Below are 19,012 nucleotides of genomic sequence, written 5' to 3' on the forward strand. Positions count from 1 at the left end.
TTTGGTTGAGAACCATTCTTTGCGGGGGGTCCCCACTCCCCCTGCTGACCGGTCAGGGGGGGGTGACTTGTATAAAAAGTCTCCCCCCGGCTGTGGCATTACCCTGCTGGCTGGTTGGGCCCGGTGCTGGTTCTTGAAATGTGGGAGACCCTACTCATTTTGTCCCCCGTATTTTGGAAACCAGGACCGGCCCTTGAGCCTGTGCTGATTTATAAAATCTAGGGGAACCATATTTGTTTTTCCCCATGATTTTATGAAACCAGGACTGGCTCTTGGACCCCCACTTTTTTTTTTTTTTACCCAAAATCGCACATGTCCGAAAATGTGCACATTTTCATGACAAAAAAAAATAATTCTCATTAAATATGCGAATATCGGGCATAAAATTTGATTTTAAAAAGTGCAATTTGGTGCGAATGTCACCCAATATATCTCTGCATCAGGCAAGAGACAGGAAACGCTCAAAATTCTGTGTGCAAAAGTTCCGAGGGTAACCGTCACATATTTCCGTACATATACGCATCTTTGTCAGTTGATTGGTTTCCGACCAAGTGTTCTGATTGGACAGTCTATATACATTTAAATTAGCCACATTTGCCCAGCCTATGATTTCTCCAACGCAGCCTTATTGGAAAATGCCTACGTGACCAAGCCCAGTTACGCCCCTTCATTCACTAGCAAATAAGCGACAATGACGCGGAACCCTGTACTCGATTACTAAAAATCCTGGCGCACGTGTAATAGTGCGACAACACGCAAGACCCGCACCGCAAATGGGCACACTTCAATCACCAGCCCCAAGGCGTGATTGTGTCCCGCAGCTGTTACCCCAAATTGTTCCTGCAAATAGCAGCCTCCTGTTAAAGTCGAGTTGCACACACGCCATTTTAGGATAGTATGGCCGCCATTTTGGTTCGCAGAGTTGTGCAAATAAAGTATTATACACAGGTTCTGTGTAGCGAAGCAAACCTTAAGAGCCGCCATACTAAGACACAAATTCATATCCCACATTAACACAGAATAAAGGATGTTTATTTAAAGGTTTAGTGCACTACACATAGTTTAACTAACAATATGCAATTCTTTCTGTTCATGTTTAGTATCGGTATGTTCCGTTTTTCATGCGCACCACTCCGGTCGTAGCGAAATCTTCGCAAATCATAAGGTCCGATAATTACGGACAAAATCCATATTCCATGTTAGAACTGTGTAAGACAAAGGAATCAGGCTATAACCGGTTCTTGTTGCTGATTTACAACCCCGACGACGATGCCAACAAACAAAGGACACTCCCCCTGCACCAATCCTTATTGGGTGCAGTACTGGTACATGCTCCAATCCCTGAGGACTTGACATTTGAACCCTTGACCAATGGAAACGGCCGTTGACCCCCCTTTGTTTGGACACTATAAAGCTAGCTATCCCTGAGCTGGCTCGGTCACTTTGGCACTGCATCTATCCCTTCACCATTGACCGGGCTATAGTTCTATTTGAATATAGCGAGCTCCGACCGGACTGCGCTGCGCTATTCCATGACGGTAACATTTGTATTCCTGTTTATGTAATGTGGCTGATTATATTCTGTATCTGTTTCTGTTCCCCTGTTAGTTTAAAGTGTACTTAGTATTGTTAATTTAACTGTATCACGTGTTATACTGTGTTCTCTCTTTCTGTAACCCCCTGCTGTCCGCTAGGGACTAAAATACACTATTTGGAGAATCTATCGCCTCACTTTGAGTTATATCCTGGTCTCGTCTATTATTTGCATCTAGCGATAAAGTGTATTACGGACATTGTCCTTAAAGGGTATTCGCAGTTTAGGTACGAAGTACTGCGAAGGAATACTCAATTACTGGTGTCGATTAAGCGTGTATAATACACGGAAAAGGTCCGCTGCGCTACGCTTTGTTCGCACGTAGCTAGGTTTAAAGGGTAAGCAGGTTACGGAAAAAGTACGTAAACTGCGCACTTCACTTATTGCCCTTCTAGTTACTTTTATATCGGTATTGATACTCCTGTTCTGCATCCCCACCCTGCAGTTTCCAGGGTGAAAACACACTAGCAACAGAGAGCTGCCAGTGCCTGGAAGAGACTGCAGCGTGGTGTGCGGGTGATGGGTTACGCAGTGGAATACAGTATGAGTCACGGCCATTAATCCCAGCAGCCGCAGGCATTTCTCTCTGAGCTGAGTCACAGGCAGAGTGAGCGAGGCAGCAGCAGGACACAATCATACACGTACATGGACTGGAGGTGCCAGGGAGAAGCTCGCAGGCAACAACCCGCACTCGCTGTATCATATATGTACCTTACAGAAGGCCACAGCAGCAGACGTCCTGCCACTCTTAAATATAGGCAGCGTCACTAGGCCACAGGGTCACTGGCGGTTTATATGTCTTGATAAGGGACTGTAGGCTGCCAGATGCATCTAAACATGGAACGCCACCTGGTCCACAATGGAATACACCTACGGGGATACCAAACAATGGACTCTGGTGTCTGATCCAGTTAAGAGGCCTGACAATGCTGTACAAATACCACGCATGTATGTAGATGTAAGGAGGTCAGAAATGGGAGACTGGACAAAGAGGACGGGGGAAGATTTTCTGTCTATGTGCAATAGACTTCCTGTCTTCAGGTAAAAGGACCACACATGGAAACCGCTTTAGGAGTCACAGTACTTTGAGAAGTCGCTGAGTTAAAACATCTCTTGGGCAATACATCTCTTATGTAGTGCTAGAAAATAAACCAAATGAAACGGGGTCTAAAGTTCACACAACAGGAAGCCCCCTTCTCCCCAGCCTCTGACTGAAGCAATGCCAGGGAGATGGCATGCAGCGCGGGTTTCTATGCTCTACCTATGGGGGGGGATAAGTATTGCTTTTGTACCGCAATTTGTCAGCAACTGTTCTGCTACATTCTGTGAGCTAAAAAGGGAACTAGCCGACACAACTAAAGGGAGCGACACAGACACTATACAGGGGTTATATTCCGCCATGAGGATGCAGGGAATATTAATAGGATGCCGCCTCCTGCCTTAACTCCTCCCACAGCCATGCGGCGTGAGCTCACATATCAAATAGAAGAGGCGATAATATAAAAGCTGAAAACCGGAGCAGATAAGCCTCAACGGAACATAAAGGGGCAGATGCATCTGAGGGGCAAGTGAATCTGCCCCAAAGTGTCATAACACTGTCGGGTAAATGGGAAGTAATAAGCCCCCTTTGTTCCTTCAGCCATCTGCGGAACATGGAGCTTACTCTAGGGACAGGTCGAAGCTGTCTAATAGGAAGTCCGGACCCTTTAGACACCAGCACTTCGAAGCACCTTCCTTACAATGGCCACAACCCCTACACTAACAATATTTCCATGACCGCTAATGGAAGACACAAGCCTGGGTCTCCCGAGTACACCATCAGCAGAATTCCCACCAGGCCTAGGACTTCTACTAGCCAAGTGTAAGATGGGCTTCTTGGATAGCATTGTGGATAAAGCCACGCTAGACCGCACAGGAGAAAACCATTATCAGCCATTATAGTCTGTGCTCGGTGCCATGAGGAGGAAGGAGACCAGAGCTTGCTGGGGAAATATAAAACATTACAGCTGAATAAAGCCGTATTTGCAGTAAAGCTACTGTATAAAGCACCCATGTCAGGCTGTGAATCAGTCTGCTGGTAATAACCAGGACTGGGAGCTTATAGGAAACATCCATTCCTCCTGTTATACCCAGAACTGGGCCAGTAACAAGCAGCGGACATTATCTGGTGCAATATTCTACATAACACACACACACTGGATTGCCGCAAGTAGGGTGGCCAATCCCGGGATCGGCGGGATCCCGGGATTTGGCCTAAAAAAGTCCGAGATTGGATTATCCAATCCCGGGATTAGACTGCGCATGCGCAGTCTAATGCCGGGCAGCGCCTGAGCACTAGCTCAGACGCTGCCCGGCTCCCGAATCCTGACCCCTGCGTGCGGCGATGCGTAGCGTGACAGTAGAGGTCACGCTGCGCAGCCTTCCAGTCTCGCCCCCTTCCAGTCTCCTCCGCACGTCGCCCGCCTGCCTCTGCCCGCTTCCTTTCCGGCCTGGCTGCTAAGGAGGTGCACGAGCCTGGAGGCACCGTGCACCTCCGAACCCACTCCCGGCCGGCCGGCCGCCCGCCAATGTAAGTAAATGTGCGGGTCGGCCGGTGTGGGGGTGGGTATGGGTGGAGCAGAACTGTATTAGGGATGCCAATCCCGGGATTGAGCATTTTTCAATCCCGGATCCCGGGATTGAAAAAATGCCCCGGGATTGGCATCCCTAGCCGCAAGCACACAACCATAAAAGCAATTCCTAGCTTTTACAGACAGTGGCCGCACTCACGCTGGGATCCCGAGAACTCTGCTCAGTCAGCTCAGGAAGCCAACTGCAAGGAGAGCTCCGCTCACTGAGAGACTTCCCTTCATTATGCTACAGGAATCCGTACTCGCTGCAACATCCCGCCTGTCGGTGCCTCGCCATGCTTCGGGCACACTATTTTATACTCCCACCACGCCCTAGTAGATGGTAGGGAATCAAATACAGCCTGTTGGCACATGTTGGCTCAAAAAACAGTCAAAAAAAAAAAAAAAAAAAATGTCGACCTTCCGACATAACCCATGTCGACCTAACGCTATGTCAACCTATACCCATGTCTACCTAGACACCGGTTGACCTTCACCTATGTCGACCCAACGGTGTCGGCCTAATGACCATCGACCTAAGTGTGGTCGATAATTCGACCGTATTCCTTCCGTTGCTCTTAATCACATGAGCCGTGTTAAGTTACAGCCTCACACCACTGGTACAGGTGGAGCGGTGTTATGCTGTAAGGCGCGCACTTAAACAAAGTCCCTGTGATGCACCACTTGGTAACAGCTCACTCACTACACACAGCATAGTAAAGCTTGGTGTAGGACACATCTGTACTCCCAATCAGAGGAATTACCCCATGTAGGAAGAAAGTATACTGGATGTCATAGACCACTGATCAGAGATTAAAGTGTTCTGTTCCGATATGCCTATCAGTGTATAATCGGACAACTGTACTGCCAACGCAGCAATAGAAACCAACAATAATTCCATGTATAAAAAGTATCAATACATATCTGAAGAACTAGCTGTAACAAAGCTCTAGACATATATGGTTTGTTCGAGCGTCACACACTAGATCTGTAGATTATCTGCAGGAGCATACACATGTTTGAACAACGTAATTCACAGACCTACTGTGGCGGTCCTGCCGCACAGCCATGCAGATATAAAAACACATCTGTGTGTATTAGCGGACCTCTGACCGCCATACACAGACCATGCAGTTGGATGTCAGGACTGACACAACGAGCGGTGGATCGGTAAGTATATATGCTTTCATTATTGGCCACTGTAGTCTGTATCCAGCCTAACTGGTCTCGGTAAAAGAAAACCTACCAATTACTAAAAAAAAGTTGTTATGCATTATACATTGAGATGGACATTACAGCGATGACTGGTAATAATCATACCAAAAATATAACAGGTATGTGCAGTTCTCCTAAAGGAATCTAACACAAGTAGACTATGTTCCCATTCATAAAGACTATGTATAAATATTGAGAACGCTGGATAATTAGCAAATATTACATACAATGCCACTTACCGATACTTGCTATAATCATTAACCAGCAAAACCGGACACTCATTAAACAAATATGAAACGTGCAAATAAAATAAAATCCCATTTTTTCTATAAAACGCTGCCCCAAACAAAACAAAAAAACACTTTATGCTGGTTTGACAATGAAGAAAGAAGCACGTAAAGTACAAAGAAACCTATATGCAAGGAAAAGCGTAAGCAGAAGAGTGAACCAATGCCGTATTACACCAAGGCTACAGTAAGCAGTGAGAAAGGGCATGAGGAGGGCATGAGGGCTGGAAGCAACAAGATAGGAAGGAGACAGCCAGTGACCTATAGAAAAGCCCAGGAGTGTCTGAAAGCTCATGCAGGTGAGAGGAGAACAGGGGTTATGTGGAAACAGGCGACCTTTGGCTAAGGATCTTGGATTTTTCCAGGAGTCCAGTTCTGGAAGCAAACAAAAAGGAAAAAAACAAATGTGGGAGAGAGGAAGAGAAAGAATTATTAAGCAGCAGATTGTCTTCTGGTCCATCAACCTCATAAGAGAGAAGTCAGACAGATGTAGACTATTAGAACACATCATTAGATTCATATACTGAAGATGTGTAATAGCATAGGACGTTCTGTGCAGGACATGTGTACGTTGGATTGAGTCATGTTGGATAATGGCCAACTGGCCATATACAGCTGTATACCGACTACAACACCCAACACTCTCTTGGAAATAAGGTGACCTCCGGGTTAATGGGGGCAGAAGATAACTGACGCCATTTTTTGTGTGATCAACTACAGATGATGTCATGATGCCTCAGTCCTGAAGTTCTCTTTTCTAATTTGCCCACCTGTGCCAGTGGCTAAACTGGACGATGTTGTGATGGGAACAGACTGTAGAGCCGAAGCCCAAACTAAGCATCCTGTCAGCTATTTCAAATCCCATAGATCACTGATGAATGGCCAACCCTGTTCAGAGAACAAGGTGCATACAGGAAATACGGAGAAACGCGTTCATTGCATGTGGCCATGCCAGTGATCGGTATGGTTATAATGCAGCAATCATGGAATATACCACGACACTCCAACACCATACTATGTTTTTAACGCTATAAAGAATAGCACGAGGGGGTAGAATTGCTAAGGGCAGGTTCTAAGAGCTGCTGATCATGGGACCAAGCCACCAGTGGTTTCAAAAATGACAATAGAAATCAGACAGCTTAGCGGTTATTTCTATCGCCGTGTTGAATGTAATCGGCGCCGATGATCAGCAACTGGCAATCAGCCCCTTAGGAAAGGAAACACAAATATGTACAGCTACAACACACAAGGACACAGACTTATATAGATAGCAATACAAGTTATTTAAGGGTTCTAGAACAAAACCACCAACATGTTGAACATTACTGTACAAAATTTAGGATCGGTCAGTTAATGTATTTAGTTAATGAGGACCTAGGAGGTGCCCATTCCAAGGTTTTCCCCTCTGGAGTACCAATGTTTTTATCCCTACTGGAGAGGGAGAGCCTTCGTAATACCGATGTGTCCACGTGTAATCAGAGTGGATTCAAGATGCAGTTACGAGTTAGGTTGTGCTACAGAATCAGAATTACCAGGGGATACAGCAGCCAAGTTTGGTATATTAGGTGGGACACCCAGATGTAAGGGGAGTTAGTAGACAAGTGGGGCAGACTGTTATTTACTGGAGCAAGACAATATTACGCAATAAGCAGGAGATGAGCATCTACTGGTCGTCTTAGTTTAAGGGAAGAGCCAGTTTCGGTGAACATGGGTTGAGTTACCAGTCAGGAAATGCAGCTCTGGACCAGTTGGACTGAAGCCCCACACGCGGAGCGCTTTCAGGTGTTCTTTCTAAGTAATCTGACTAGATTGCTTAGAAATTAAGCACACATCACCCCATGTGTATACACCCCATAGCGACAGAGATGCGTGGTCCCACATGTCGCCATTGCCTGACTAGATCTTGACTGCGTGCAGTCATCTAGTCAGATCGCCAGTGTTCTCAGCAGAGGGCACTGGTCCGCACAGATTGCTCATTAAACAGCAGCAGGGAACAAGCAGAACCTCACACAATAAACGCGGATAGAGGAAAGCAGAGAATGTTCTATGTATGTGCTGCTCCATCACCCGCCTTGCCGCTGAAAGACAGTCACGTTCACTGCAACGGCATTTGCTATAGAGATCTGCAATCCTCTGTTCAGTTGTCAATCATGGAACAAAGGGAATGATTACAGCCGGTGTGCACATAGCTTGGAGGCACTGGAGTAAGCAGAGAACCATTCAGGACAAGGTGTGCGGTTCCCATTCTGAGAGGAACCACAGCCATGCGATCAGCACAAACCTAGCGCACAGGCGAGAACTGGCTGCTCCGTGTTCTAACCTCCTGCTGCTTCCTCAGATCTCAACGACCCCACCTACAGCCACGGACAAAGGCGAAATATAAAAACTGCTTTCCTGCAAACCTGGCCTGCCGCTGCTCCATAATGTGCCTGCAATAAGAAGGGCTGACTGCTCAGGCTCAGTGTGCTGGGCACCAGTATCTTTAGCTGTAAGGAGGCACAACTGTCCCATGGTTAGCTTGGTTTTGCACTTGGCAAAGACATAACTGTGGATCACCGGGGTAACCTGGTCTTGGGACACAAATTCCTAGGAACCAAACATGGGTGCACAGGTGAGGTGTAGATGGCAGGTACAGGGAGTCAGACCATCAAGTAACACCTAAGCAAGCAAGAGGGTAGAGAAGAGGTTCCCAACCACAGTACCCAAGACACACCTACAGATCAGGTTTTAAAGATATCCATACTTGAGAACAGGTGATTAAATCAAAATAATTGGGAGGTACTAATTATGTCACCTGTGCTCAAGTATGGCTATCCTTAATACCTGGATTGTAGAGTGCCTTGAGACCCGTGATTGGGAACGCCAATGTTTCAAAATACTCCCCAGGGAAGGCGCAGGTCTGTGGCTACTTTCAGCTGTCTCTTTGGATTGTAACACTGATGGGTGGCCAGGAGACTTTTTACAGGAGGCAAAGGACCATAGAAAACTGCACTCATCCCGACCATAGAGTCACAGTTTTAGGAGTCCTATCGCTTGGTCACCCGGTATGCGGTCAGAATGTTCCTGACTTCCACATCCCAAGCAATGACTTTAGTGGCTGAAACTTTTTTAATCATTGGCGATATTTCAATATACCCAACGTAGAACATTTCATTGGTGAAAGCAGCGTTCCATTATCAGATCCCAAACCTCGAGGAGGAATCAACTCTGTAGAGAGTGCAGGCACCAACCTGACATCAAGACCGCTTTAACGAAGTCTACAACATTTCTATATCTGTGTGAGTAATTTCTCAGAGCATTGTTTGATTCCACCACTTTAATAAAACACTGCAGTGTGTGAACGTATCAGTCCCCTCACTGATCACAAATACACAACGCCTCGTCTCCGTCAGGGGGGAGATTTCGGACAGATGCTGACGTGCTGCCAGCAATGTCTGAATAATGACTTCTGCGCGGTGCACTTACTGGAAGTCTGATGTGTTCTCTGCAGCTGCGACACTGGCTCTAAGGCTGAAAAATGTTCCATCAATTAGAGGAAAACCACAAACAAGGAGCCCTGATACTAGGAGTTATACTGAAGACGTCCATCCCGAGAGTGCTCAGACTACACCTCCCATCATGCAGAATGCGGAGGATGATGAGTGTCTGAGATTGGCTTGTTCAGGTTCTGCGACCTCTCCATTTAATGAATCATATGTATGGGACACGTGTTGCATATTTTAGTCATCTAAACGGTTCTCTAGGTAACGAACGGCAACAATACAATTTCTGATCAACCGGTACTACGAAAACATTAAATTCATACTGCATGCATCATTGTCCATACCAGGTCCCTACTCTAAATATTCAATTTTCTGGATTGTACCACTTTTCTGACACAATCCAGAAAAGTGGTGCAAAGGAAAGAAAATCTCACGTTTGGTTATATTTGTGACCGTACCGTTCTCTTCTCCGGAGGTTTTACGGCGGTCATCCGTGGCGACGTGCACCAGCTGTAGGATCAGAGGTCTTCTTGTCACTATACCAGTGCCTCGAGGAAGAAGATCCCGGCCGACTAAGTGCTCCAGGACGGAGCTCTTTCCGCTGCTCTATAGAAGAGGAAACATAGGATACTTAGCACAAGACCAATACAGCGAGAAACTGCGTATTTCAGCCATACTGAGCCAAATACGATGGGGAGAATATGTTACAGAGAATATTTAACAGTATATTTAATATTCCATCCCCATTTGAGAATATGATCTACAATCTCTAATACAAACGGATGCCGGATGACTGCCCGACAAGGGATCCCGACTGACAGGGTATATTCTCTCTTGTGGGGGTCCACGGCCCCTATAGAGGGAGAATAGAACCTGTTGCAAGCAAAGGGCTTCTTTGGGCACGCCCCCCTGTCGGGATTTCGAAATCGGGATACTGACCGTTGGGATCCCCCAGTCGGACCGCCATACCACACACCCAATAAAAACATACACCAATTACACATCCTGCTTTGTTTTAGGGTTCGTTGAAGAAACTGGAGCATCCAGATGAAACCCATGTAAGTACAGGAAGAACATGTAAACTCCACACAGAACAGACTGAATTAAATTCTGGAAACCAGCGCTGTGAGGTGGCGATACTTACCACGGTGCGACTCACATAATTTTATTGAACAGCAGATTGTAGACTTTCATAGGGGCAGACGCATCAAGCTTCGAAAGGTGTTAAAATGGAGAGTGACAAACAGCCAGCCAATCAGCCCCTAACTGTCATTTTACAGGCTGGGTTTAACACCTGTGGAAGCTTGATACCTCTGGCCCTTACTCTCCACAGCTGATCAGCTCGAATATTAGAAAGGCTGTGTTAGATTATCTGGTATCAGTGCACCGCACAGTTGAGGTCTGGGCGGGAGCGATTTGCAGCCAATGAGAGCATTAGAAGGCAGTACAGAGTATTGTCAGCATGTAGGACAGTTTGAGGTGAGGATGGCTAAGCAACAATGGGGCAAGTTAGAGCATCTACATCTAATCAATGGGAAAGAAGCGATGCGAGTCGCCGGTGACATCGGTGCAGGAATCGTATGGGGACAAATGCTCGTGTCTGGCTGACACTTCTGTTTAAAAAGACAAAAAAAGGGAAGGAGGAAACTAACACAAGATGAGGGAAATACCGTAATAGAATGAAACAACACCTATCCTCTGTGCATCAAGAGCCGGCTGCCAGTTTTGATTTTGAAACTCTCCTCCTTCCGATGCTCACAGGAGGGTTGTGATGTCAGGGAAGATTATCCCAGTACCAGCTGAGCAGAGTCACAGGGCAGCAGCCAGTGGGACCCCAGTCCTCAGCCATACTGGGCCTGGTGTGGAGATGAATGAAATCAGCTAAAGATTCATCATCAAAAGGGGAAATAGCCATCAGTGCGGAGTCAGTCAGTCCCGTACATGGGGAGGTGGCGGTAACACTGCGCATTAACAGATGGCAAATACAAATGGGAAAAATACCTTCATTCTTGGGCAGCAATATACTCTATGTTGGGTCTGATCCGGCTTCCTGGAACAAGTAGCCTTTATAAACCATGCCCTCTACCAACCGATAGCCCCCTCTACTTTATCAGTCAGGCCCCCCTCCCCGTTGTGATCCAGTATGACAGAGACTAGGTTTCCTCACAGATCAGAAACCATCTAAACTATTTCAGGCTTCGGAAGTCTGGATAATGATCACATGCAGTTTAGAAAATATCTGGCTGCCATTGGCAACTATAGCCTTTTCCTTTTCCATCAGTTTCCAATAATGTCCCTGTCTGTGCACTGTTAAACTTAGTGCGGTCAAATAGCTATATCTCACATGAGTGGATGGAGAAGAGTCTCCAGCAGCACAGAGTATATCAGGAGAGGAGTGATGTGTCAGTGAGGACAGTGATGCATGTGACAGGGACAGTGACATGATGTGAGGAGGGGAATGGAGGCAGCAGGAAGCCACAGACTGAGAGTTATATAGTGGGAGGTGCAGGGTCCCCAGCAGCACAGAGTATATCAGCAGATGAGTGATATGTCAGTGAGGACAGGGCTGCATGTGACAGGGGCAGTGACATGATGTGAGGAGGGGAATGGAGGCAGCAGGAAGCCACAGGCTGAGAGTTATATAGTGGGAGGAGCAGGGTCCCCCAGCAGTACAGAGTATGTCAGGAGAGGAGTGATGTGTCAGTGAGGACAGGGCTGCATGTGACATGATGTGAGGAGGGGAATGGAGGCAGCAGGAAGCCACAGGCTGGGAGTTATATAGTGGGAGGAGTAGTCCCCAGCAGCACAGAGTATATCTGGAGATGAGTGATGTGTCAGTGAGGACAGGGCTGCACGTGTCAGGATGTGAGGAAAGGAATGGAGTACTGTATACAAAAGGTCCAGGTGGTTTGAAAATAGGAAGTGGAGCAAACAATAAAGTGAATTGATCTGCTGGCAGAGGTCCAGGCCCTCAGCGATACAAACATAACAAATGAAGAATGAGCCTAGAACCGCACTGCTACAATCTGACAAGAACCAGATAATCTGACAGGCCAGAAACAGATTATCACACGTGTCTTGCGTTTGCTCCTAGTCCCATGATCACCACTATAAACAAGACGACACAATAAACAGCCTGCACTGGGTGCGATACATAACACTATGAATGCTGGTCCGGAGATATTGCGGTGACTGTGCCCACGGCATACCGGTGTATACACGCTGTTACACACCTGCCCCCAGTCCTACGATACTCCTGACCCTACACAGGAGAGAAGTTCTAGCATTAATACATGTTGTTCTGTAACTGCAGTCATGCTATAGAGCGTTGTACATGGAGCATATCAACTACAACAACCAGTAAGACCGTCGCGCGGGGCACAAGACCGGGTGTACGGGGTAACAGGCAAGTAATCTGTAACCATAACTATCAGATTATGATCAATGTGCTCCCATGTGGACTTCAGCATAAAGGAAGGAAGAGAGAACTAATGGTATAAACTGAAAGTAATCTATTTCAGGTTAAAAAGCTAATACGACAAAACCTAACGTTACAAATGCCATAATAATAATAACAACTGTAGGATTATGCACACATGGGGCGACAGAATAACCTTGTGAGGGTCATGAGCACTGTGTCTAATGAGGAATCCTCGCCTGCAGGACCCAGCAGTTCCTCTGCTCCCAGGGAGAAGTGTTCTGTAGCCTCTCGTACTCAGGCATCTACTGCTAAGCCTGACGCATATTAGCAACTAGTTTATCCAAAGCAGGACCCTGGGACATTCAGGTTTAAATGGGTAATCCTGAAATCCATCCAATCAAGCCACCAAAGCGAATAACTCTGCTCATTCATTCGGGACAACACTGGGGCACTTCGTACCTCATGCCTCAGTGGTGTCTAGCGAACGCAAGGAATGGATGGGCTACATTCTCGTGAATAAGGTACCAGACGCCGCTGCGTATCTGTAACTACAACTTGGAAAAAGCACACACCCCTTTACTATAGGAGTATATAGACACAATACACACAGGGAAATGCATAACACTGAAATCACTGCTACTCTTAGGACGTCCACCTCTTCAGTGTCAGCCTACCTAGTACTAATAATAATTCTATAAGAACTGAAGTTTCATTCATTCCATTAATGGGACATCAGGGCTTTCAATATAACATATCAAAGTGTTCAGAACAGATGACCAAAACCTCAAGTACAGCATGGACGGTGTAGTGGTCAGCATTACCGCCTCACAGCACTGAGGTCATTGGTTCAATTCCCACCAAGGCCATAACTGTGTGCAGTTTGTATATTTTCCCCATTCCTGGGTGGGTTTCCTCAGGGTACTCCTCACAATACAAAAATATACTGGTAGGTTAATTGGCTCCCAACAAATTAACCCTAGAATGTCTTAGTGTGCGTGTACATGTGGTAGGGAATATAGATTGTAAGCTCCACTGAGGCAGAGACTGAATGTTCAGATATTCTCTGTACAGCGCTGTGGAATATGTGTGCGCTAAATAAATAACTGGTAACAATAATATATCAGCTATTGGCTGAGCTGCAAGGCCGGCGCGATACGTCAGTTAACAGCGTCATTCAAACGTATCGCTGACACACTCCTCCACCGATGTATCGCCCTGTGTGTGTGCCCAGCATCATTGTGCCTTGCAGACAAGGGTGGGAACTACACCAACTTACATGTCTACATTAGCATAATGGTGTGTGAGCTATAGATACAGAATATATATATATATATATATATATATATATATATATATATATATATATATATATATATATATACACATACATATACACATACATATACACACACACACAATGTACATGCCACCTTAATGTACCCCGTGATGTCGGGGTACAGTAGCCCCCCAGTCTCACCTGGGTCCCCACCACCACGATCTGGGGGAGCTGGATGACGTCGGCTCCAACGGTGTTGAAGACGTCCTGGAGCTTGTTGATGACCGGTATGAGGGCCTCCATGTCTCCGGCCTGTGGCGGGCGATGGATGGAGGAGGTTGGGGGGGAGCGGCCGCTTCTCTCTGCCGCCGGCACCACCACTAAGCAACCATTCACCTGGCCCGCAGCCCCTTGCAGCAGTGAGGAGGACTGATGCTGCTGCGGGAGGGCGCGGAAGATCGGGCGCGCATGCGCAGGACGGCGGCGGCTGCCGGGTAATGTAGTACCCATGCGTCGCTGGGAATCCGTGACCGGCGGCCATCTTTCATTTGGGAAAACAGATTTGAGGCGGGTAGAAATGTAACGCAACAAAACGGAGTCACCGCTCTGTTTGTATGTGCTGATGCATGGAGTGATAGCACACTGTAATGAACAGAAAGACGTGGAGCTTCATAGCAGTCCTGCGGCTACATTTTGTTTCTTTGCCCACAAGAAGTATGTCTGCCGCTGTGTGGCAGACAGGAGACCGGAAGTACTTCACACGTCAGGTGAACCAGGAAGTTCTGTTTTTATTTTGAAAGGTCCCTGACAGTGACATTGGAAGATAAGGACCTAGTGTAGATAGCAGAGCATGCTCCTGGGGTGCCTATTGCTCTCCCTTCAAAATGTTTCACCCACTGAAACTAACAGATGTAATACCTATTCAATCTGCATGCTTTCTGCCCCCTAGCAGGGTTTGTTGTGGCATGGGCCACTGTGCAAAGCTGTTAGGGGTCGAGGGTGCAGGTGGAGGGGGAGAGGAGGATAGGAGGGGGGAGAGGAGGATAGGAGGAGGGAGAGGTCTACTTTGTCCATTCTCTTTAACTGCTGCCTCATGTCCTGCCCATCCCTGCCATGCTCACTTCTTGCCTCAGGTCTCCTTACCTGTGCCTCATGTCGCCTGTCTGTCTCCCCCTTCCTCATCTAGATTGTAAGCTCCTTAGAGCAGGGCCCTCCTGTTCTCACAGCACTCTTCTTGCCTTTCAATTACAGCTCTCTTATGTGCCTTAAGATACTATCCACGATCAGATCGGATCGTGGATAGTATCTGAAGGCACATCCAATTTGCATACAAGTCTGACTATATAGTGCAGATCTGCACTATGTAGTCAAGGCAGACAAGACTTTCTGCCTTGCGATACGTGAACGCGCATCGGAATCAGATCGGGATCGCAAGGGTTAAAACCCTTGCGATCTGCATCCGATTCCGATCCGATGTTGACTATATCGTCAACATCGGAAGGCAAAAAGTACCGTGTGTACACACCATTACTCACCTACAATCTATAATTGCATCTATTCTCATTCACTTCCCTATATCTCAGCTGTATTGTGTACCAATATTTGTGCTCTATTTTTGGTTTTCTGTCACTGTTTGTCTAGTTCTGTACATAATGTGTTCTATATGTACTGCGCTGCGTACCACTTGTGCCGCCTTATAAATATAAGATGTAGTCTACCTCCATTTGCAGTTGCCATTCACCATTAAAGTTAGCCCTCTATAAAAATAATGTTTTCCTATAATACACCAAAAAATTCTGACTATACTGTATTTTATTTTTATGAACTGTACATCGAGCTGCTAAAACTATTATTATTATTATTAGGGTTACCACCTTCCATTTGGGATTACTCCGGACAGTCTGATAAATGAGATGGAGTCCGGAGGGGTGGTGCACTATACAATGTCCGGGAATAGTAGCTGCCTATTCCCGGACATTGTATAGTCCATGAATGCCACCCCTCCGGACACCAGTCTTAGGGGCAGATGTATTAAGCCTTAACAAGAGATAAATGCAAGGGTGATAAGGAGAGATAAACGTCCAGCCAATCAGCTCCTTAATGACTTTTTTCAAACAAAGCCTGTAACATGGCAGTTAGCAGGTGATTGGCTGGATGTTTATCTCTCTTTATCACCCTTGCATTTATCTCTTGTTAAGGCCTAATACATCTGCCCCTTAGTTACCAAGCTGTCCGGAGTAATTACGGACAGGTGGTAACCCTACTTAGTGCACACTGTATGATACGCTCCACAATATTGTTACTGATTTTTTATGAACTTCTGGCTAAACGGTATATAGGCCATCTGTCCTGCGCCCTGTCTGGCAGAAATTGAGACAGCAAGAATCACTCAGCCGCCTGCCCACCCCGCTTGCTGCGCTGCTGGGGGAGCTGCTTCTGGCGGCTGTCAGTTATACAGCTGCAGCAGCAGCCAGGAAGAAGCAGAGGAGCTCTTTCGGCTCTGGTGATTTGTGCTGCCCAGTCCCCGCTCCTGCTCCCGCCCCGTCAGGCCGCTCCGACGCATGGAGGCGGACATGATGGACAAGCAGCACCTCCATGGCGCCTGGACAACGGCACTAGGAAACACCTGCAAGGTGGCGGGTGAGTATATCGATCAGCTGAAGCGGAGCGGGGAGGAGGAGGAGGGGGGGACTGTAATGGAGAGCCAGGGACGACGAGTCAGGGACGAGGAATGTTTGGGGGAGGGGGCATGGAGTGGAGAGTCGTGAGGAGGCATGGACACGGAAGATAGGGGGGGGGGGCGGCAGTTATCCTAATTCCTCCGCTTTTTCATTTTATATATTCAAAGCCTACCCATATTCCTCTCCCCTGTGCCTAATCCTAACCTCCCCTCCCGCAGCCTAACCCTCTCCCCTGTGCCTAATTCTAACCTAATCCAGTGACACAGAGAAGGTAATGTTGATCTGTATGCTGCTCCCTTCACACTTAAATAAATGCTCTCTCTCTCTTCTCTCCCTCTTCCTCTTTTGCACACTTCCTCTCCCCCTCTCTCTAACTTTCTCCCTTTTTTTCACACTCCCACCCCTCTCTTTTCTCCCTCTTTCTCACACTCATTCTTCCCTCAACATCCCCTCTATTCTCCCCCTCTCTCACACTTACTCCCCCCTCCTTTACTCTCACCCTTCTCTCCCACTCACTCCTTTTCTCACCCCTATCTCTCTTTTCTACCTTTTTCACTCGCTCCCCCCTCTCACTTCTCTCAATATCTGTCTCTTCCCTCTCTCATCCCTCTTTCTTCTCCCCCTCTCGCACACTCACTCTTCCGCTCTCATCCCCCTCTCTCACTCCTCTCTCTCAAACTCTTTCTCCTCTTCACCCTCTCACCCATCTCTTCTCTCTTTAACCCCCTCTGTCTTGCTTCCCGCTCACACGCTCTCCCCCCTTTCTCTCAACTCTGTCTCTTCACCCTCTCTCACCCTCCCTCTTTCACCCCCCTTTCTAAGCTCAGCCCTCTCCCTCTCCACCTAGAACCTCTCTCTCTCACACTCTTAGCCCCCCCCCCCCCACTTCTCACACTCACTTTCCCCTTTTCTCACCTCTCTCTCACTCCCCCACTCTCTCTGTCCAAAACTCCACCCCTTCTGTCCTTCTCTCTTCACCCTCTCACTCACTCCCCCTTTCCTTCTCACTCTCCCCTTTTACTGTACCTCTCACTCCCCACTCCATCACTGCCTCCCTTCCTTCTTCACCCCATCACCTTTTCACTTTTCACCACTGCTTCTCCTCATCATGCCTTCAGAGGCCAAGAAATTGTTGTGAGGCCACATCCATTGTTTTATGAGCACACACAAATAACCCCTCCCCCTCTCATGGTCCCCCCTCCCCCTGTTGTTTTGTTCTGAATCCACCCCTGTAAGTGTCTGTTTTTATTAAGTGACAGAGGTGTGTATGTGTATGTATTAGGGGGGGCACCAACACTTTACTTGCCTCCGGGCAATTGGGACGAACTTTCGCCACTGGTTCTACTACCACTCAGATTGGGGTCTGTATTGTTAACTAGCAGGCCACTGGCTCCCTCATCTATGCTTTCCTCCCATGGACAAATTAGTGCAATGGACTCCAGCACTCCAGCAATGTGCTTCAGGTACAAAGAAATTCCCATATTTATAGGAAATATAAAATGGGGCTAAAATGACACAATTCGCAGCATTTCGGCCCCGCCCTCCTTCCACGGACCTGCAAATTGATGCTGCTGCCGGTCATGGGGGCGGAGCTTAGTGACATCAGCCTCACCCCGCCCCCACAACGTAGCCTCTTCCCGCCCCCTTTTCACTCCTCTCCGGGCTTCTCCCGGAGAGGAGTTTTAAAAAGTCAGCAAGTATGTTCTAAATCTTATGTTTGGATTACTCTAATGCACAGGTTACCACATTTGGTCCTAAATTTCACAATACCATACGTCCCAACATATCCGCTCTTTAAGCGAGAGCGCCCCCAAAAGGGACGTGGCCTATGAAAATGAGGTGATGTGTCCTCAGGCCATGCCCCCATTTTCCACCCTTCTTAAATGATGAATTTCCCTTCAGGCTGGGGGGACTTCCAACTGCCCCCTTCGCCGCGGGACAAAATACCCCAAAATACCGGGATGGTCCGGCAAAAAATGGGACAGTTGGGAGGTATGCAATACAGTATCCACATATTGTCATTTTGGTTAGCACTAACTATTTCCCTGGCTTCTTAATAGCAGTAATCAATGAATAATAACTAGATCATTCCCTTAACCCTTTAAGTTCCAAAGTCCTCAAAATATCCGCTAAACATGCCAGAGTCGCTCACCCCCCCCCCCCCCCCCCCCTAAAAAAAAGAGCAGTCGCTGTGATCGGCGCTGGCATTTTTTAACGGATATTTTTAGGATCCCTCACAGCAGCATTGGCACTCAAAGGGTTAATTGAAAGCCCCGTTTGCTGGTCAATTTTCACATATTTTGCCAAATTCCCTTGGCACTCAAAGGGTTAAAGTCACGGAGCCCAGAAATAAGCTGTGTACGATCGGGGGCACTTCATGACACAGCTGCACAATTAGGAACACCTCTTATGTATATTCTAAATATGTGAACGAGTGCCACTTATTG

The 19,012-nt window shown here is 47.2% G+C and overlaps 1 protein-coding gene across 4 annotated transcripts in view; it reads right to left on the reverse strand.

Annotated features, from left to right (window-relative positions):
• Positions 1–14,360, reverse strand: part of DNM1L (dynamin 1 like) — a 33,905-nt gene extending 19,545 nt beyond the window's left edge. For 2 of the 4 annotated variants that reach the window (XM_083181313.1, XM_083181311.1), the window contains exons 1-3: positions 14,086–14,360; positions 9,646–9,793; positions 6,042–6,080 (exon numbers count right to left, since the gene is read on the reverse strand). In XM_083181313.1, coding sequence (XP_083037439.1) covers positions 6,042–6,080; positions 9,646–9,793; positions 14,086–14,187 — 289 coding nt within the window. In that variant the 5' untranslated portion in view covers positions 14,188–14,360. The remainder of the gene's footprint in view (positions 1–6,041; positions 6,081–9,645; positions 9,794–14,085) is intronic. The other 2 variants (XM_083181312.1, XM_083181314.1) reach the window with 2 other exon arrangements.
• Positions 14,361–19,012: the final 4,652 nt, after the last annotated feature.

Source organism: Crinia signifera, chromosome 4, assembly GCF_055691185.1.
Source record: "Crinia signifera chromosome 4, ASM5569118v1, whole genome shotgun sequence".
In the NCBI taxonomy this organism is placed as follows: domain Eukaryota; kingdom Metazoa; phylum Chordata; class Amphibia; order Anura; family Myobatrachidae; genus Crinia; species Crinia signifera.